General features: G+C 28.9%; 1 protein-coding gene across 2 annotated transcripts in view; it reads right to left on the reverse strand.

Moving 5' to 3' along the window:
- Positions 1-12247: 12247 nt before the first annotated feature.
- LOC129957132 (integrator complex subunit 6-like) overlaps positions 12248-23322 on the reverse strand; it is a 29269-nt gene continuing 18194 nt past the window's right edge. For both annotated transcript variants that reach the window (XM_056069297.1, XM_056069296.1), the window contains exons 9-15: positions 20839-20933; positions 19156-19266; positions 18580-18925; positions 17068-17204; positions 16400-16658; positions 15643-15888; positions 12248-12551 (exon numbers count right to left, since the gene is read on the reverse strand). In XM_056069297.1, coding sequence (XP_055925272.1) covers positions 12355-12551; positions 15643-15888; positions 16400-16658; positions 17068-17204; positions 18580-18925; positions 19156-19266; positions 20839-20933 — 1391 coding nt within the window. In that variant the 3' untranslated portion in view covers positions 12248-12354. The remainder of the gene's footprint in view (positions 12552-15642; positions 15889-16399; positions 16659-17067; positions 17205-18579; positions 18926-19155; positions 19267-20838; positions 20934-23322) is intronic.

The raw sequence follows: 23322 nt of genomic DNA on the forward strand, positions 1-23322 counted from the left end.
TACAGAATGTGATCAATGAATTTGGTAAATACTGAAGTGCTTAATTGCTTGAAGAGAAACTTGGAGATTGAGAAAAATAACTGCAAACAAAACCAAAAAATTTTTGAACTAAATATCTATCTAATTATAGAAAAGTCTACAGCTTTTCCCTGTAACAAGTATGCTTTTTTGCACGAAAGAATCATGTGCTCAATAACATTAATGCTGTTAAGAGTCAGGATAAATGGGATCATTGTGAAGATTAAAATTATTCAAAAGTCCTAATGTTATAATTATTTTGCTGATTATTCTGCCAAAACATCTTCCCTCCGATATTTGGACCGGGGAAAGAGTTCTTCAATGCTAGAAAAGTCTACTAAGATGATGAACTATTTGCTGTTTCAATAATTATTAATCTGTTGCGTCGCTTTTTTGATGCTTGAAATAATACCTTCAGGAGAGCCATTCAATCCAAGATGTATTTTCTGTAACTTCTTTGGCTAACGATCTGCAGGCTCGTTCCAGACTACATTCGAATGACCAGATACCGAAAGGAAGGATATTTTTTGACTTAGTTCAAGTTTCTGCTTTGGTGGCCATACTTTGAGTCATTTTTGGCAGTTGGATGGAGATATTTTTCAAGAATGTAAGCGCAGAGTAGCAATCTTTAATAATCAGGCAATCTTGTGCAAGGACGACGAGAACATCTAGTGCTTCAGTAATGGCTAAACTTTCTGCAGTAAAAATGGAATTAACAGGATGAATTCGAATAGAGCGAAACCAGCAATTGAGGTGCGTTTGAGTGTTTTGGAGCATCAGTAGCAATAATAAAATGACCAAGAAAGACATTTCGAATAAATCCTTTAAAATAGTTAAAATTCTATCTTTGATTGAAATTAATATTTTAAAATCCGCAAGGAAAATTTCATAAGTGATTGGAGTGGGTCGATAGGATTTCAGGCAAGGTGATAATTTAGCTAGAAGATGCGTTTAAATTTTTGAGAATAAACGAAATGGATTTTTTTCATCTTTAATTTTTTTTTTCTTTAGTACTTACTTGAATTTCCCACTCCGATTAATATTATTCAATGACGAAATATACAGAAAGGAATATTAAAAAAAGAAGCGAAAAGTAAATTTAGTTAGTTCATGAATTCATTTTTCAATTAACGTTAGTTTTACTTTGGGAGCTTGAAAAGTGCGCGAAATGTACGTCCATTACTTCTAGGGAGAGAGAACAAAGCCAATGATTGGGTTTTTGCCAAGTCACAAATCCCACAAACGGGGGGGGGGAGGGTATAAATGAGAGTGATGTCAATCACCGATCTACACGGAATGGAAGAAGGCGAACGACGACAAAGAAAAGATTACCACCACTATTGACAAGGAATCCAACAGACATCACACCTCTGGACAACGTCATCCATTTTGTTTTCAAAATACTGAACTGAAATGTGTGAAACCTTACCTTTTTTTTTTATATAGAAAGATTTCATATTTGTTCTTTAACGCTTATAATCTAATATTTGTCGAGGCATTCAACATTTCCGAAACGAAGCAAATGGCCGTTTCACACTTTCGGTTTTGAAATAGTGGTGTGATTATGATATGCGACTTCAATTATCATGGTTGATCCCACAGTTGGAGATATTTTATGAAATTTTCATAATTTTACGGAATAACCGAATTGAGAAACATGTTATCATCTATCTCTATTTTTTTTATCCATTAGAAAATGCGATTTTTTTTTAACTTGCGAATTGAAGAAAACCAAAAGAATCTTCAATATAGATATTAATAATAAAGATGAATATGTGTGTGTTCGCGCTCTGCAGGGCAGATCGTTTGACTTACAGCTACCCATTTGGCACATCCATTCCTTGGAAAGTGAGAATGTGCACATCGGAGAAGGGTGTGTGTGTTTTTAATTTTAATTAAAAATTAAGCTGAATTTTGACGTTTTTCTGATAATTTCTAAAAATATTATTGCACAAAAATTTTGCACTGTTTCAGATTTTAAAAAATTGTTCTTTCTAATGATACAAATTTAATAGTCGTGCGAACTTCTGCTGAATATGGACAACTTTTACTTTCTCATATATGTAGTATAGAGAAAGTATAATAATCATCAAAAAATTTTAACTCCAGATTTTGTCGTATCTCCACGTTTTAGACCTTCTTGAGTTCAAAAAACGCATTTTTGGAAAATGTCCGTCTGTGAAAAAGATAACTCAAAAACGCTTTGAACTAGACGGTTGAAATTTGGTATACGATCTTAGCATCAAATTTGCCGATCTTTATCATATTCTGAGTAAAATCTGTTCAGAAGTCTGTCTGTCTGTCCGAATATAGGATAACACAATAACGTAGGGGGCTAGATGACGTGGTAATTACAAAACGTAGCTAGATAACCTAGTCATTAACGTAACTAATTGCAAAAAGTAGGAAGCTAGATAGATAAGACTCGTACAAATTTAACATCTATAGTGTAAAAAACTGTCAAATTTTAAGCGAAATCCAGGGTTGACCGTTTGTCAGTATTTTCATTAACACGTAAATGCGATAATTCAAAAACGCAATATAAAATTTAGTGTGGAATTTTGTGATTGCAAGTGCATTTCGTGTCATTTTTTTTTTTTTCAATCGATTGTGAAAAAAGCGTCTAACGGACAAATTCTATTTTGGGATACTATAAAAGCATGCCGTCAAAACACTGGCCAAGGATCACATGACAGGTTCAGTAAAAATGCTACAATCTGGCCAAAAGTTAATATTTCATAACGCTAGTGCCACACAGGGCGTTCTCTGACATGACAAATTTATTACAGAGTATGCGAGAAAATTTTGGGGAGACCACCCCAGCTGGTTTAAAATCATCGTTTTGGCCGGTATTTAATAATATATTTCAGCACTGAGATTCAAACCATTTTCATCAAGTAATCGCGTGTTTTTCTTCCATTGTTGAAAGCCAAGGAAGATGGATTCTGTTTCATATCTGCAGAGTTCACAAGACAAATAAAAAAAAAAAAGAAGCAAAGTTACTATACCGCGAAACTTAGAAGATATTTACACTCCTGATAGCGCTGATGTTGTGGGACTGCCTCCATTGGAAAAAATCATTTGCATCATTGCGAGACAATTAAAATAATATGAAACAATTTGGAGAAATTTTAAATGACTTATCTGAAAACTATTTTTGACAAACCAGCTAGTCGCTTGAGGCGATTAGTTATGAGGGCAATTGTTGTTTACATGTTGTCAATAATTCATTTAAACTAGTATCGACATGGGATGATGAACCTATTTAATGTTAGCCGCCTTTGGCGACCAGCCGGTTCGCCAAATCTTAATGCCCGTTAAAATTTTAATAATTAAATATTTTATGTAACTCCTATTTTAATAGTTTCTTCATCAAAATATTTTAAAGCTTCAAATTTTGATAGTCATATAATTCATTCATAATATTTTAAAGGCCTTCAGCCATAACGTGATATGTATCTCTAATTTTCCGTTAGCTCCCGTAGAATTTATGCTTTAAATTAAAGTGGAAATGATTAATCTGCAATTAATATAATAATATTTTTTACTGAAACAATTTTTTTTAATAATATGATTACTGAAAACAGTAACTGAGCATTTAAACCTTAAGGGCACTGAAGAATATCTTTCTTAATTTATGTAATATCTCAAGAATTTGTCAACAAAATTTTCTCAGATTCATCATGAGCAGATTGATTAATTAAGAATGTTTAATTTTAAATTCATCAGACACTAAGGAAATAAACAGGATCGTTTAAAATAATCGGTCGAAAACAGGTTAAAAAACTACTTAAAAAAACGATGTACTTAAAACTATAAGCATAAACAAAAAATATATGACTAAAATAAATACAATTTAATTACAAAAGTATAAAACTAACCTAAAAATAATTTAAATCAAGTCCGCATCCGTTGAAAATAGTTGTCAACAATCAGAACACAATGCGCCTGCGTGAATTTTCTAAGCCAGTTATGGTAACGCAAATGCGTGAATTTTCTAAGCCAGTTCGGGTAACGCTACGAAGATTAGAAATTTTTAATTTCCTTTATTCTGTTTTATTTTAATTCAAAAGTACTTCAGAATGAATTTGAAAGATCGATTCATTAACAATGTTTAATTTTAAATGCATCAAGCACTAATAAAATAACCAGAATCATTTGAAATAATCGGCCGAAAATATGTTAAGCCAATCCTTGTTAGCGCGGGGGAAAAACTGAAGCCTTACTCATTTGGCGATGGTGAAATAAAAAGATTTTTTTGTCGGGAAAGTTAGTTTCTAGTTAATAGTTAAAATTCTAATTAAAAATTCAAAATAAGAGACCCCAAGTGCACATTCTGGACCTCCAAGGTATGCATGTGCCAAATTTGATAGCTGTAGGTCGAACGATCTGGCCTGTAGAGCGCCAACACACACTCATTGAGCTTTATATAAATATAGATACAAGGGTAAGTCAAAAAGTAAAGCGACTTTTGCAATTTCTTTTTCCAGGGTTTGGTAACACTGCTATTATCTGATAGTGCTGCATTAGCAATACTTCTACGCAACGTGTCACTCTTATGCCCACGTTAGTTGTTGGAGTGTAGCAAACCGTTAAATATGGCAGCTCCATTGACGATTTGCAATGGAACAAGGAAATGAAAGCAGCGATTCGCCTTTTGTTTGCGGAATGTGTTAAACCTGCTGGAAATATTTCGTCGAATGCAAGCCAGTATGGTGACAGCTGTTTTGCGCGAAGCAAGATCCAAGAATGGATAGAGCGCTTCAAGCAGGACAGAACTTCTTTATGTGGCGACGAAACATTGGGCAGGCCATCGACGTCAACCACTGAGGACAATTTGAAAGTCGTTGAAGATACAGTGATTGCGAACTAAATTTAAACCTGCAATCAGATCCAAACGTCGCGGAAAACTCCAAAAAGGTGTCATTCAGCAGAAAGATAACGCTCGGCCGAAATAATAATTTTAAAAAAAGTTTCGTTTCGAAGTGCTGGAATATCCGCCATACAATCCAAAACTGGCTCCAAGCGATTTTCATATGTTTGGACCATTGAAGAAAGTGCTAAGGGGAAGAAGATTTGCAACCGATGTAGCAGTTTAAAAGCATTTAGCAACATTAAAAAATAAAACTTGTGAAACATGCGTTGAATTCCAGAGAGGTTTTGTAAAAAAATAACTTATGTTTCAGTTTTTCATCATTAGAATTAGGGATTGCAATACCGGGATACCGAATACCGGTATTTGGAGCCATTTTTACAATTTTGTAATACCGGTATTCACAAGTTTAAATACCGGTTTTACGGTATTTACTAAAAATTTTTTAAATTTCTCCACTAAATGTTCAGGTATCGCGGACATAACAAAATAGCCTGCGTTTTTGTTTTTATGTCTCCATAACAGGCGAAATTAGCTAATTAATGGCTTAATTAATTGCTTAAATCTAAATTATCAAAACATGGATTATCCCTGAAAGAAAATATTGTATCCTTAACGACTGATGGAGCAACAATTATGAAAAAAGGAGGAAAGTTGATTGGTGCAAATCAGCAGATGTGCTATGCACATGGAATTCAATTAGGAGTAATAGATGTATTATACCAAAAAAATAAAGAATAGAAGAATCCAAATATTGTGGATATAGAAATTTCAGATTCCAACTTTGAAGAGAGTAAGATTGACAATGAAGATAATGACAATGTAATTCTTGAAGAAGATACTGCTAATGAGGATGAAATATTAACCTATCAAAAATTGCTTCCTATAATTTATAAAGTTCGAAAAATTGTTAAGATATTTAAACGTTCCCCTATAAAAAGGATATATTACTAAAATATATACTAACTGAAAATAAAACAGAATATATGTTAATATTAGATTCTAAAACAAGTTGGAACAGTTTATTCATAATGATGGAACGATTTTTGAAACTGAGAAATCCAATCCAAAAAGCAATAATCGACTTAAACCTGTAAATTAATTTTTCAGATAAGGAATTCGACTTAATATCCAGAACTATATCAGCTCTACTTCCAATAAAACTGACTATTAAGGCATTATGTCAGAGAGATTCTAATTTATTAACAGCTAATGCAACAATAAATTTCATGTTACAGTCACTGAAAGAACAGTACACATCATTATCTGAAGAATTATATATTATATTGAAAAATCGCACAGAAGATAGGCATACCGAAATAGAAAATGTCTTATGGTATTTACATAATTATAATTATTTTAAAAATTAAAAAGAAGAAAAGAAAATAACCAATTCAAATCTGATTAAGTTTAGAGAAAATTTTCTTAAAATTTTTTACCCACAAACCTATCCTCATTCAGAAGAATTCGGTACAGTTATCGGAGATTTTGATGGCACTAATGTGAAAGGAATTGTCTCTTGAACAAAAATTAAAATTAGCGATAAAAAAAATCAACAAACAAAAATACAATACAGAAATCAGCTATATCTAAAACCATCCGACGAAAAATCGATTGATTGATTTATTTATCTGAAGATCAGATTTATTTGAAGATCATTTTACACAAAATTACTTTTCAGGCTTAATGACAGTACAATTTTAAGATCACATTTCAAAAAGGTGTAATAGTACCCCAGACTGAATAGTGATATTTACACTTTTTTGTGATTTAAATAAATACTTTTTTGTGATTATATACTGTTATAATTTATAAGTTACAAATTATTTTTTGTGATATTTACACTCTCTAACAAAACTGGCAAATAAAACAAAAAAACACCTGTGTTTTCTTTCTTTTTCTAAAATTTCTAATACCGGTATTAAAACCGGTATCCCGGTATTAAGATTTAAAAAATACCGAATACCGGTATTGAACTTTTGGTCCGGTATTGCAATCCCTAATTAGAATAAATGCATCTTTCTCAAATGTCCCTTTATTTTTCGACTCTCCCTCGTACATTATTTGCTCGAATGACGGACTTGAGTATTTTGCGCCCCTAGTTCTTGCTCTTTATAAGGAGCATCTTTTAATAAAACGGTCCATTTAGTTTAATATTTCAACACATTTTTCGAAATGCGAATAATTTTTTTAACGTTTATTTTTTATTATTATTATCTCTGAATATATATTTTTTTATTTGTTTACTATGACTCCAGACTGTACGACATTCACGTTTGTATTAAAGTCGATATTCGATTTTATAAATATTCTAATAAGTAAACGTAATAAAACATAGGAATCCGAGCAATTCTACTCGATTAAGTATCCTCGGTCCAATTATCCCAATATTTTATCCAGCATAAAACCTGTACTTTTTACAAGCTTAATTGCTTGGCAAGTTGGAAAATAAAATTTTTAATAAACCTACTTGCGTCGTCTTAAATCCGCCACTGACTTGTTCTAGGATTCACCGGCGAGAAGGCGAGATTGCATTAAATTTCCCAAGAATGGGAAAACGCTCAAAGAATTTTTTCCAAATAAGGTTTCAGACAATGCAGCCTTGTTGACTCAGCAGTCGAAATGTATGATGATTTGGTGTTGTATGGTGTTCGAAAGGGGAAGTTAATCGTAAATTGGTTAAAAGTATAGCAAAATTCCAATTCTACCTACCAAACTGAGATTTTTCTTATTACTGATCAAACTTATCCAAGCATTTTTAACATTATATTTGTCATTTTTAGGATGGGATATAAAAAAATATTTAAGAGTTGAAAATTTTCAGTGTCATGAAAGATGTTTTTTAAAATCTTCCAACTGTAAATTGTTTGATTTATCAAACGAAGATTCGCATGTCGATATCAGTAAATTTAGTGCGAAATTCTTTAGAAACAGAGTTTTTACAAATCTGACAAAAGCTTAGCTTTCATTTGAAGTTGTGGACACTTCCCCTCTTACTTACTTGCCCATAACTAACTTGTATTCGAGATGTGAGGCCAAACAAGCCACTCCTGCTATAACATGAAAACCCTTCTTTCTGTTCTGATAAGTTGCAAGTATTTTTTTTAAATGCGATTCTATTTTAATAGAATTTTTTAAAAAATTGAGAAATGTAGCTGCAATTCAATAAATGTCAGAAATTTGAAAAACACAAAAATGGAATTAATAAGATTTTATCAAAATATTTAGATGGTCAGAAGTTTTGTCAGAAATTGTTGGAATTAACTTACGATTCAGATTAAGAACTATTTCAAGACCAGGCAATAGTTAAAAGGTTGATTTTCTTTCAATAAAAACATCGGAATTGAAAATCTTGAAAACAGGTTGCAAAATGTTTTCATTTTCAATTAATTGAAAAAAATTTGGGAGTAGAGAAATTTGAAAATCACAAAAGAACTTAGATTATATACAAAAAATGCCATATCTAAATGTCTGATAAATGAATGAGCAATCTCAAAACAATGAAAAGAAAAGGAAATACACTGCAGTTGGGTTAAATAAAAGACCTGATTTCTATACTATAGTAGTCTGCAGACTAACCAAAAAACCAGAAAGGAATAGATTTTGAATGCATAGCGGAAACAAATAATTTTAGGAATAAAGGTTTTAACAAAGCATCTTAAAATATAAAATATTTCAGTCTGCATTTCACTTGTTTATATCCAAATACGAGTTTGCTGATTTATATTTGTCTTTTATATCTTCTTGTTTATTCTTCCAAACACTGTTCAAATTAAATTAAATCGGAGTAGCATTTTGTTTCAGTTAATTGTAAATGTGTTTGTGAAGCGAGCATTAAATAATAGCTGTACAATGATTAAAATAAGGTTATTTGCATTGATTTCAAAATCCATTTTGGATTGTAAGTTTTGGTTTATTATTTCCAAGATGAGCATAATGGTTGCCTTTATTGCTCTTCACTTAAGTACTATATAAAAATAGTAAGCAAAAAAATAATGGTGTATTTGTTGAAAATATTTCATTTATTATTTGCATTCTTATGCATAAAATCTTGTTATTACTTAAATTATAAAATCTTATTTTATAATCCTTTAAAAAAACCTAATTTTGTTAAAAAAAAATTCTTAATTTAAAAAAAAATAAGAAGAATAGGAACCATGGAAGGAGGGTAACTTTACAATATCCTCAAAACTTTAGAGAACCCTTTCTGAATGGAAAAAGGAAAACATACCACGAAAACCTCCTATTTCCAAATAAGAATTTATGATTTCTGAGCATGACTTCAGCACTCATTTTTTGCTACCATGACTAAATATACTGTATTCTGGATTTAACGAATCAAATTTATGCCATACTATAGAAAACTGTAATGTTATTGATTTTCCCAAAACAAAATATACTTTTAATCATATTTTAAAAGATAGGAAGGGGGAAAAAAAACTTACCTCTTAATTATATCCTTTTTCACTACAAATTCTTGCATTTTCCATAGTTCTACAAATGTGACTTATTAATTAACCATCAACTAATTCTAAAAAAATAGAAACTTCAGTAATATGATTCCCCCTCCTCCCCCTTTTTTTTGTACTGCATTAATTTGTAATTCAAATAAAGTTAGAAAATTTTAACAGCAATATTTCTCAAATTTATTCAAAGTATTTTGAATAATCCTTTACTAAACATATCTTATATATATGATAAAGCTTTCAACTTTCATCACTTTCATTATGTATCCAATAATTCATTAGATAATTTCTGTTAGAATATTTTGATACTTAATTTTTTTATATAGTGTCAAAATGCTGAAATCATTTTGCAGACAAAGAAATTTTCTTCTTTTAGGAATCTTATTTCTGAAGCAGAATGTTTCTAAAAATACCTGAATCGAAATAATAATATTGCTATGGCCTATTGAAAAAAAAATCAAAGCAAATCTATTCAAAAAATTTCAATTCATCATTCTGTAGAACAATTTGAATTTATTGACCGTCTTCATTAGCTTTTATTCATAAAGATTTGTATAAATGAAACATAATTCATTTTCATTGAAAATTTGCAAAAGTGTTCCAAGGGGATTAAAATGTGTTCAATTATTTTAAATAATTTTCTTTAAAAATTTACTAAAATACCTATACCTACTGAATCGTTTAGACTTACCACTCTGAAGATGTTAATTGTAAGGAAAACATTTTACTGCAATATTTAAGGGGTACTTAAAAAATTAAAATACTTAAGAATGGTTTTATAGTGCAAAAACTGTATTTAGTCATGTTGTGCAAAACACATGATCGATATTCAAGAATGAAAATGACATTGTATTCATTCTCATAGAATCTTGACACCACCACTTTAAAAGTGGGCTTGTAATAACAATTTTCAAACAACTTTAAGAAAACACATTTTATGATATTTCGACATATGAACAGAAATAATTTATGCCCTTTAATATGGTTTACATGCATACACATTTGAACTTTTTATGTTGTTTCTATGCTGTTCATTTTTGTAATTTTTATTCACTGCATCAAAGTCTGATTTTCTTTCAAAAAATTTATGTGATGTGTTCTACTAACTAATATGTGATGCATTCTATCTGTAGTAGTTTAATGGTCAAGTAAAGTTAACTTAAGTTCCAACAATTCCATTCCTTGAATTCTTCAAATTTCTCAGAAAATATTTCAATTTAACATTACAGTAAGTATTATATTTTTAATAATTGCTACACTCCTTTTTAAGAAACATAATTATCTTTGATTTTCAAGTTATTTCAAAAGATTAAAATAAATCATTAAATTTGCAAGAAATAAAAAAGATAGTGAATGGAATAATAGTCTTTCTTGTATTCGTGACTAAAAACATTCATACAACTAAATGAATAGTTCATGATAACATATTTTAATAATATTATTCAACTTTTTAATTCATTAAAAATATCAATATTTTTTTTCAGCTATTCAGGATGAAATCAAGTCATTGTAACAAAATTTAACGAGCATTTTATAATAAAATGTATCTTTTCTATTACATCACAAATTCATAAAGAAGCTTGACAGAAGACATTTTAAATATCTGTTACAGCTCTTTAAATGAAAATGCTTCTTGAGAAGATTCTCAAAGTCAGTATGAAGATATTTAATAAAAGCTTGTGTAAAATATTTTTACATTTCCGAAAATAACAAAGCTTGTTTCAGCAGATATTCAAGTTGCTCTGTTTAGATAAATTATATCAACTTCAATATTAGTAAATTATTTATGTGCAATATTTTATTCTATATATCTTCGAGTTTCTTATTCTATAAATCTTACAGGGGAAAAAACAACAGAATAAATTATCTGTGTTCTAACCCAATTACAGCACTACCTTCTTAAAATGCACTTAAAATCTTTTCAATGTGAAATTCTTCTCACCCCATGAATTAATTCAATTATCCATTAATTAATTATCTCACCCCATGAATTATCAATTAATAAATGTATTTATTAGTTTCAATTCATCATTCTTTCTCCAAAAGTAGTAAATTATATTTCAGGAACCAAGAGTTGCTTTTTTTTTTTTTTTTTAACAGTAGCTCTAACTAAAATGAAATTATTTTATAAAAGAATTCGGCAATCTTCATCATAAGAATTATGAGTGAGCTTCCCAAGTTTGCTGTAATATATTTAAAAATATACATTTGAAAAATATTCCTTAAAATAAATTTTGAAAACAATTGTTGTTGTTTTTTAAATCGGTTCTTGTCAAGCAAAAATTAATAATTATAGATTTTGATTTAGTTTTTAAAAATACATATTGTCCTTCTAAGTGTGTACACTCTGCCAGTTTTATTTTTAAAGAAAAGCATGTATTCTTGGAAGTTTTAAAATACATTTTTGATAAACATGCATGTGTGTTTTTGTACACTTTTGAAAAAAAAATATTTCTAGACAATATAATAATAAAAAAATATATATAAATTTAGTAAGGACTGACATTTTTTTAATGCAATGGATATAAAAATGTTGAATCATTTCTCAAATATGCAAGAATCTCAGTGGAACACAAAAGACACTTGTTTATAATATGAGACGTAGCATTTCCCAACATCTATCTCCCACCACTTTTTACTTTAAAAATATATTTTTTTTAACTAGAATATTGATTCTTTTAGAAAAACAATGAAAAATGCATATCACAAGTCTGAACTATTTACAAAAACATTCAGTCTCACCAAATGATGATTTTTTCTTGCTATTTTGCAGATGTTTTTATGTACACTAAGAAATTCCACAAGTTTCCGAAAAATAAAAGTTTGTTACCAATCTCTAAGAACTGTACCTGGTATCAACCAGTCAGCTAAAAATAGAACAAAAGGTGGATACACTACATAATCAGTTTTTAAAAAAGCCACTATACATTAAAACTGTGCAAAATTTCATACATAAAATTACAGGTATAAAAAAAGGGTTTTTTGTTGTTCTTTGCACTACCTAGAATAAGTTGGAGGTTCAATGTGTGCTATCCTATTATTCTGCAACAGCCTTTGTTGGAAATCTTCTAGCAACTTAATAAGATACTTTCTTTTAAACCTAAGCGCTTCATTTATCACCTCTCGAACCATATACATTTGAAAGTCTAGGTTACCTTCAACAGCTTTCAACTGCTTAAAGAGTTGACGAAAATCTGTAAAAAGAAGGGAAGATAGCATGGTTAAAAATATAAATTTCATGTAATTTTTATTCATTTTCTAATAAGAAAATAATATCCTAATACATTTGTATTTGAATTTGCAAAATGATTATTTACTTTTTAAAAAGTGGGGAATTGACAGTCAAAAAATTGTGATTTCACTTTTTAATCAAAATTAATTTAGAAACTATTAATGAATATTATATAAATTTTAAATATAATCATGAAATTTTCATTTGTGAAATTTAGAATTCATAAACATGTCAAGCTCCAAGAATACAAGATATGTAAGCATAGAAATTTCTACAAGATGCAAGATTTCTACACTATACATTCTCCTACATTCATTAATAAATTCTCACATTTCAGTACATGGAATCATTTGTAAAAAAAGAAATACAAAATACATTACTGATTTAACATGAAAAAAATTTACTGTTATTAAAGATATAAAAAACAAAAATTGTTATTCAGATTAAGAAATCAGAACCATAATATATGCAAGAAGTACAAATAATTTGGATAAAAGATTTTATCCGTATTATTTTAAGCACGCCCTTTAAAAAAAATGATTATACACAATGTCCTAGCATAATGGAAAAAGCATTTATTTAAATATTGCAATTAAGCATTATATTTTCAGTTGAAAAAGTATCATTAAATAAAGTCAGCAATTGCTTGAAAACACTTGTTTCCAGACTATTAAGATTTTTATATGATACCTAAAAATCAATGAGTAAAATATTCCTTTAATACTCATCCATAAGCACACAAAGTTTCATGATTATACCTGCAAAATTTGCAAATATATTAAAAGGCAAATTTATTCGCAAGACTGTTTTTCATGCCTCAGGCTGGTGTTTTAATCTTTTATACATTTGAAAGATAATACACCTATTAATTCTTATCAAATTTTTAAAAACTGTCAAAAAATATATTAAATGCTTGCTGAATGTTTAATTTCAATAAATTAAGCAGCAACGAATAAATAATTTTAAACATGCAGTATTGTTTTTTATTCAGTAACAAATTTGGCATTTTTTTTAATAAAAAGCCAAAAAATTTAAATTGCATACTTAATACCAAACACTTTCTACATTTGTACAATTTCTATATCAAACAATTTGCAACTTTTATCTCCTTAAATTATTGGATTCTATTCTATTTAAATAAGTAGGACTCACACATTTAAATACACAATTATTCTTTGCATTTTGAGTAATTAATGCAAAAATATAGATTCAGATTCTATTCTTCAGATTAAGCAAATACTTCTTAAACGAAAAACATACATATGTTTACAGAGTTATCTAGAGAAAAAGGAATATTAATCATCTACTATTAAGGAAAATATATTAATGAATAGTTAAAAATTACTAGATAATTACCCAGCTAAAAATGGCAATTGTTTCTAAAATGTTGAAATCTTGCTTGCAAATGTATATTTCAAGAATATTGCCTAATAAACGAAGAATATTCCAACTATGTACTGATATTTAACTGTAATATTTTTAATATAGGCCACCTTTTTGATAAAACACAATTTTACAGATGAAAGCTGACGATTCACCAACTACCCACAATGTATCCAATAAAAATTGTTAAGAAAATATTCATTAATCAAAATAATTTTTGTATTAATATATATGAGGGCTGGAATTTTAATAGTGGCAACACTGCTGTAGAAATACCACACAATGAAACCAAATAATGTTGCTTACACCACACATTAGTTACATACCTATCTTACTTCAGAGGAAAAAGTCTATCTTCCTACATCATGAGCTTATCGAATGATAAGAACTGAACCTTGTGTACATTTGTGGTCTAATGTAGTGTTCTCACAATTTTTTTAAACAAGAACAACAAAGTTAGATAAAGATTGAATGTGCCAGAGATCACACAGCATGACTGTGCCATCAAGGTCTTCAGGAGGCTTGAGGGAAATCTGCATTGTCTTACAGAACAAGTGGCAAGGTGGTTAAAGGCCTTCAGTGAAAGACACCGAAATATGGCAGACATGTTGGCCAGGTGAAGATGGAGTGGATGTTGTTGTGCCCTAATTGACAGTGATCACTGCTATAAGATGCATGAACTGGCCTCGGAAACAGGATTAGATGTCTTCAAAATGTGAAGCACATTCTGAAGGCATGAGAAAAATTGCTTCATGATGGGTCCCGTACGATTTGACAAAAATAGCTACAATACAATACCTCTCATATCCATTTGGAGTGCTAGGAGAGGGAATGAAAGTCTTGTGCCATATCATTACACTGGAGGAGAAGGGCCAAATCTTATGAGCAACAACTGAAGCATCGATGAAATAATGTCATCATTACATGTCACCAAGAAGATGAAAAGTAGCACAAGCTGAGACAAGCTTTGAGAAAAAAGCTTCGACATTTTCTGCAGAATTATCATATTGCATGACAATGTTCAGCCATACACAGGAAAAGCTGTGGTTGGTTTAGTCAATCAATGGGGTTGGGAAGTGTTATATCATACTCCTCAAACTTTGACTTGATTCCTAAGATGAAGGAACCACTTAGTGGCATTCACTTCAGAACTGAAGCAGAGATTCTTCAGGCAGTAGATCATTTCATTCAAAACACCAACAGAATAGGGACTGTTATAGGTATCCTAAAATTTCCACAGCATTGGCAACAGGTTAACAATGATACTGATGACTACATTGAAGGACAGAAAAACTTAGTAACATGTATGTCTTGTATTATCTGTAAGTAGAGTTGCTGCAGTTAAAATTCCAACTCTCATATTTTATATAAAACCAGAAGCATATGATCACTTCAGAAGAGATTTCACAAATTCTCTAAAAGAGGTGCAAACCACAATTTAAGATACTCTCCTTTAATATATTTATTAAAATAAAATTACAAATTTCTTAGTTATGAACAACACTTATACTTAAATAAAGAAAATAAAATATTCCTTAATATTTAATCAAATAAATGATTTCTATTCTAATGCATAAGTCATTTCACATATTTACAATACTAAATATCTAGTCTTTTTTTCATTAAATATTAGACAAAAAAAGGGTGAAATAAAATGAATTTCTACATACTCCTCCCGGGTTTTCGTACTTCTTTAAAAAAGGCACTTCGAATGCGAATTACTTCAGCTCTACAGCCCGAGTCCTGCAAAAATTTCATTTCATTTGAACAATTTAGGACAAGGGGGGGCATTTCGAGTTCTGTCTCTTGATTATCCCACAAGTCAACATGATTTGTGGCATTTCTAGAATTCATATGATTCATGCCCTGCATATCAGAGCTGCTGTTCCAGTTAAAGAGACCATCATCAACATGAGCTGAAGGAAGGAAGAAAAAAATGTTTACAAAGCAAGTTAAAAATTTGTACAGCACTCAAAATAAATTGTATTAATTTTCTAATCTATCTCATAAAGAATTAAAGGCAGAAACAAATAATAGTCCTTTTTACATTCTTTCTAATGAATTTCTTAATACTATACACAATATAGTAATATACCATATATAGTAATCTGATTATTTTCAGCATAAATGCATATAATAAGAATTTAGACATAGTATTTAGAGTAACTGTATAATAAAAGTTAAAAGATCCTTTTTAATTTTATAATCATGATAAAACAGCTTCTATACATCATTAAGTAGCAGATAATTATATGATTTTTAGATTGCTGAATTCAATAAATAAATGCATAAAGCTGAGTTTATGTCTTGACTCTAAATCTTATTGCTCTCAGATCATAAACAATGCTTCTAGAAAAAAATTGAAGTGCACTTTTGTCAAATATAAAACATTGCAAGCTAAAAATATAAGCCAAATGCATAACTTACTAAGGGTGGGGGCTTGTCTTTCCTTCTCAATTATATATAACTCATCATCAGTGTCACTCGTAGGACTGAGTGGCAAAGCAGGGGATAACGGAATAGGACTTTGAGGTCTCCAGACAGGAAAGTCTTTGGGAAGGGGTCCAGGTTTCCGTTTTGTTCTGGGAGAACCTACAGGAGAATCTAACATACGCTTTTGACCCCTCATAGGAGAGCTGCTACCTCCACCCACAAGATCAATGTCAGCCTCATCTACCATCATCCTCTGAAAATATAAATTTTCTTTGAAATGCCATATTTTAAAGTTTATATTGATATTTATAGATTTTTTTTCTTAAAGAAGGTTAGTATATGCCAATTCATACCTGCAACATCCAAGGAATCATTACTATTTATATAAATAGTAAATTACTATTAAAAGTCGAAACAAAATGCAAAACTTGAAAAAATGCATTAATTTGCTCATCAATTTTGTTTCTTCTTTTCTTTGGCTTACCTTCTGTTTTTACTTTTATTTGCAATTTTTGTTATATACATATTTTTTAATTTTTATCTCTTATTTGTATATTATTTTATATAATACATATATTTATAGTTTAATGATAAAGGAATAACGTACAATAAAAATCACTATGTTTATTTCAAGGGATGTTTGAAATGTTTCAATTGCTCACCTTGTCTATTTTGAATGGATTTCCAAACATATGTTGTCGAACAGGTATAGATTCTATTTCCCTCAATGGAGGAGTGAAACGCTTTAAGTACTCTTGATAGTTACCCATCTGTCCAACCGGTAGGCTGTGAATTTGATCTACGAGAAAAAGCTTTGCATGAATCAAAAATTTTAAATTGATACATTTATGGAAAGAGAAAAATACATTCCAGTTTTCAATGAAGAGCAAAAGTAAACTGACAAAATTAACTGCATTTTCTAATAGATTTTTAAGAATAGAATCTTAAAACTGGCTTACATATGAACTTGATTATAAATAAATTTCCAAACAATTATCTTTGAATGTGAAATTGGATTATCAGGAACATTAGATTTATTATACATTTCAACAAAACAGGCTTCATGTATTTAACAGTTTTATTTACGTATAATTTTTAGGAAAATATAAATTGCTATCAATGATTCTCAATGCAGTTGAGGAATTAAAAGTACCATAAATCTTTTAACATAAGAATGGTTCACAAAACATGTCTCCACCTATCAAAAAAAACAAAAAAAAAACTTGGGGAATCTTAAGTTTTTTTCTGATTTATTTACATACTGTTTTAAAGAATTTATGTTACATGACACATTTGACATTACATTATAAAGTAATACTTTCAAATATATAAACATTACAAAAAATGTATATTTTCACATTTCAGTATTAACTTCATCAACTAAATTTTTACCTACAACACTTGTCTCTGCTAAGGATAAAAAAAAATAATTCAACAATTTCATATCAAGCAATAGATGTATCAAACAAAAGATCTGCAAAATATATTGCATCATTCAGCAAATTCATGTTTTCTTATTAAGAAAAGACTGACTTTTAAGGGGGGAAAAAATCACTGATATAAATTTCCAGTAGCTGATAACTTATTAACAGTAATCAAATCAAAAATATTTAAAGAAAAAACGTTTGATTTTTTTTTTAATAAATTAGATTTAACTCTCCTAAGGATAATGGGGAGGGTATTATGCTTCAAACTCATCAAATATAATAGCATTTGTCAAAAATATTATCTGATCCTAAAAAAATTTCAGAAAGTAAGTTTGCTTGCAAGAAAAAATCTTAATATTTAATTGAAAATGAGAAAGAACAAATGGAATTCAAAAACAATTTTATATACCATAAATCACCATTAGACTTTGAAATATTACAAAAAACTTTCTAAAATGTTTTAAGTCCTCCCCTCAAAAAAATGTTCTAAGATGGATTCTAAACATTTTTTTTTAATCCCTACATCCAAGATTAATTACTAAGTCTAGAATTTCAACAGCTAATTAATATACTATCTGGATAAAATTAATACAATCGCCAAGTGTCTCATAACTGAAATTTAAACATTAATTTGGAACCATTCTTACTAAAAAAAAGATTCATGGGTTTCAAATAGGACCATTTTAGCTGAAAAATGGTTTTATTTTCTTAGAGGAAACCGTTGTTATCAAAATAAATCAAGCTAACCTTCATCTTGCAGTCGTGTGTGGCTCAGTGAACACTGTAGATAGTTAGATCTCATCCTGGCTAATTGATCCAGAATGCTATTCCGAGGAATATCATATGCATTACGATAACTTTCATGTTTAATTTCTTTGTCTTTAACGAATAAAACAAAGAGGTTAAAATCATTAAGATCATTTTTCAAGGCGGCAAATCTGTCATTCATTACTAAGTGAGGAGTCAGATTCATTTCGGTGAGTTTAGTGGCTGGGCCAAAAGGCCGCTGCGGCGCGGGATTCACGCGAATCCCTTCAGACATGTTCTTTTTGGTTCCCACAGTTGAGATAAGTTTTTCGAACTCAGTTTTAGCCTAAAAGAATAGATATAAAATGTCATCATTAGAATCGCTTTGGAAAAAAGGAAAGAAACATGCAATACTCAAAATTAAGACTGTTAAAAATATTCGTTTTTGGGAACAAATACGAAAGGATCCCAGCCCAACAAAGAAGCAGTGAAAAGGATTTTCACTGACTGAAGACAAGAAAATGCGAAGCTGAGTTCCATGAAATAGAATTAAAAAGGAGAAAGAGTCATGCTGACCTGATTTTTTAGCCTCTTTAAATAATTAAGGACACTATAGCTAAGACAGTTTTCCATCGTGTCTGGTACAAGATTAGGTGCACCCATTCTTTGCAGCGCTCGCTTCAAGGGCTGGAAAGTAATTTTTATAAAGATAAATATAAAAAAATGATTACATATACACATAAATTGAAATGTCTTCTGTAAATAAATATCGTAAATGATGATGTTACAGTTTCCAAAATAATAAAACAAACAATAATAATGCTTTATTTGTATAAAATAAACACTTTTTGAAACAAGTACTCTGCTGTGTACAGTGATCAGCATTTTTGATGGTACCAACTGCTTATTTCCCAAAGCTAAAAACATTTCACTTTGTTTTTCCCATGACATGTGTATTTTTATATTTGTCAATTACAGCATATTTACATGCTTTTTACTATTGTATTCAGATTTCTTTATTTTAATTTTAAAATAGCAACAAAAAAATGGTATTAATAATCATCAAGAAATAATGTTAAAAGAAATATTACCCATCAGATTGTATTTTCTAAGGTTTTAAAAATCCTGGAATTGACACTATATTTGTATGCCAATCTCCTTTTCTCTTGATGTCATTTGTGCAATATATGTGGACCATAAATCTATCTCTTGGCCAAAAGGAACATATGTGATGCACAATACAGAACCTGTTATGGAAATAATATTAAAAGAATCTTTTCCTTAGAATTCATTGCACAAGGGAATGCTGATCACTATTTCAATGGTTGCAACTTTTTTTGAGGAAGGAGTACTTTTCAGTATACTAATCATACAAACTAGTTCCCTAATAAGCAAGAAAATGCATACAAGTTTAAGATTAAAAATTAATTATTACTCTTGTAAATTTAATTTTCTTAGCTCTCACAATTAAATTTGCTTTCTTATATATACAGCATTGAGGAAACTTTTCCAAAATAATTGAGAAATTTTTAATTGAATAGTAAGTGGTGATTTTAAATGAAATTTTGAAAGTAGTACTAAAATTAAATGGTAAAATACTGCAATTTCTAACAGCTATTTTATCATGATATAGCCTTATATATAGCCTTTTACAATCATTGATAACTTGAATATAAAAAAATAAAACTCTGTTTAGTGGAACTAGCTACAGACATACCTAAACAAAAGTAACTTATCTCGACAACAATTCTGACTATACACTTTTAAAGTGATAAACATCTTTAGGATTCTAAATATATGAAAATATTTAGTTAAATTCATATAAACATTTGGTTGGCAAAATTTTAAAGCTATATGAATACATAACTAAATTTTTTTTTAAAAAAAGTAACCAGTAGAATAGACAGACTAATTTATACTTCAGCACACTAATATAATAAATAGATCTGAATGATTGTAGATTGAATGATTTAATTAAAACATGCATTTTAAAAAATAAATTACATTATACTATATAATGATATTTAGAGAGAAAGAAGTCCTCCCATTGCTATAAAGAAAAGAGAGGAATAGTTATTTGATAAAAATGATGCTTTTTATTACATTTTTTTTTTTTTTTTTTTCATTATGAGGTATAAACTTGTATGCAGTTAAGCTCAGATTTAAATATTCCTTTCTATTTAAAACAGATCAATAAATCCTATTACATTAGTTTGAAACCTCTACTAACCAATGCAATAAAATCAATGCAATACTCACTGCTGCATAATACAATGGCATATTTTTTAAATAATTATCAAACTGTTGTTTCCATTCCCTAGTAGCTTTGCATCTGTGTACTTTGAACAAATCATCTAAAAAATAATTTTAAAAAGTAGTATTATTTGCAGGTACCTTATTTATAAATAGAGCATTACCCATGAATAAAATGTTATTTGCAGTTATTGTACCTACAGTTAAACTACCTTAAAATGTTTAGTATCTATAGTTATAAATAAATATGCTACATTTTTTTTTTTTTTTGTAGGAGTTCTTAAAAGAATATTTATGAATATATATTTTTTTTTAATTAAGAATATTTTTAAATATATATAGGGTGGGGGATTAGAAGATAAGATCATTAATACAATCATTAATGTAATATGGGAATTAAAATTCAATAAGAAATTTTAAAAATTGGATTCCAAAATTATGGACACACATAATAAACAAAAACAATTAAAATAATCAATTAGTTCTGCAACAGCAAAAGGAAAAAAGACCTGATGGCCAGGGTAAGAACAAACCCATAGCAGAATGTCAAATAGTATCTGATCAGCTAAGCCAAATTGCAAGGAAATATTTACTCAATTTCTTCGTTTAAAATTTAACAGCAGCTAATTCAATATAGTATCAATGAAAATTTGAATTTGCCAAAAAGAACATTTGTAGATTTAAGTTTTTAAACTTTAGATTTTAGATCTCTACCAGATACAAATTCCTTAAATTTCTGAATGATGAAATATCTTTTAGGCTACAAATTTAAGATTTAGTTTTTATGGATAGATTGCTAAGGGGTGCAATTTTCTCACTGAAAAATTCTATAAGTACATTGCCTCTGGCATATTAAAGGCCATTCAGAATAGGATACCATGTTAAGCAGAAATTAAAAACATCGCAAGCTTGCAAGAATATGCTGAACATTACACCAAATATCAGGCTCAATAAGGGCATAAAAAAATCTGGTAAAAGTATCTACTGAATATTGATAAATCATAAGATAAAACTAGGTATTTTTTATTGACTTTATGTTTATGTAAACAATTTCTTAGCAACAAATATTATGACAAACAGGAATAACAAAGTACTTAATCGCCTGATACTTTCAAGTGAAATGGATTCAAGAATAACTCAAGGAAAAAAAATTTTTAATACAATTTTAAATTTATAAAAAATACAGAACTACAAAACACATTTTCAATCTATCTTCAAATATGAAATTTGCCAGAGCTGTTGACTTATGAATTAAGCAGTAAGGTACAAAAACATTCAGTTACACTGAAAAGCAAGCAAAAATAAAAACATTAAAAAAATTACAATAATAACAATGCAGATAAAATGCTGAAATCTGATTAACTTGAATATGCTTGATGTGTAAATTAAATGAAGGGAAATAATAATAAAAAATTAAGATAACATTGGACATAGCAAAAAATCTCTAAATCATGGGATCTCTCCTAAAATATTTGTCTATTCAAAAATCTGGTCTCAAGTGTAATAAGAAATTTCATAAATTCAAGTACCAAAATTGAATATGGCAACATTAAAGATGAAATTTTATACATTTATAAAAAAATACCTTCAAATAACCATTTCTATAGAATAAAGTAAATCTGGTAGAAATAAATCCCATGTGTCAGCATAGGATTCACTTAATTGCTAGACAGCTTAAAATACAGATGAAATGAGCAGCAACTGCTGAATAGTCAGTAAAATCACCATGCACTAAATATTATAAAAACAATCATCTGCTTCATTTCTGTATCTTGTTTCTGAATGCACTTAGCAAAAAAAGTAACAAATTTCATATTGCTCACTCTTTTTACTGATCTTACAACTCCAATTATTACCATTTTTTTTTTTTTAATAAAGCTACCAAATTAACTTGCTACATCCAGTTAATTTAAAACTTTGATTCCAGTAATTTTTTTAAAAAATGAATATTAAAGTAACTGTACAGTGATTTAAAAAAACTAACTGAAAAATTAGGAAAACTTAATACTTTTTATAATTATATTATGTATAATGTACATATATATGTTTGATATTGTAACAGTGAAGTCAATATCAAAAATATTTATAAATATTCATTTCAAATAAATATTTGTTCTTATATAATCTTTTACCTCAAAAATAAGATGTTTTAAAAGAAACACTTTATCTCCAAATCTCATTAATAGGTATTGTAATATAATTGAAATTTTTTTAGAAATTTCAGAATACACATGGACTTGTTAGAAAGAGCAAAAACGATGCTGGATGTTAAAGGTTGAGACAACCCTTCCATTGTCTACTTTGGTAGGTATTCCAATGTTATTATTTACATGTAAGAGTTCTTTTTTTACCCAAACATTTTTATTTTTTTTGGACATACAACTAATTAAACATCATGCACACATAACAAAATACATTAGATAATTAATTTTTAGATAATAAATATGCAAGTACAAAAAATAAATACAAATCCAGTACAAAAAATAAATA

Source organism: Argiope bruennichi, chromosome 11 (assembly GCF_947563725.1).
Source record: "Argiope bruennichi chromosome 11, qqArgBrue1.1, whole genome shotgun sequence".
In the NCBI taxonomy this organism is placed as follows: domain Eukaryota; kingdom Metazoa; phylum Arthropoda; class Arachnida; order Araneae; family Araneidae; genus Argiope; species Argiope bruennichi.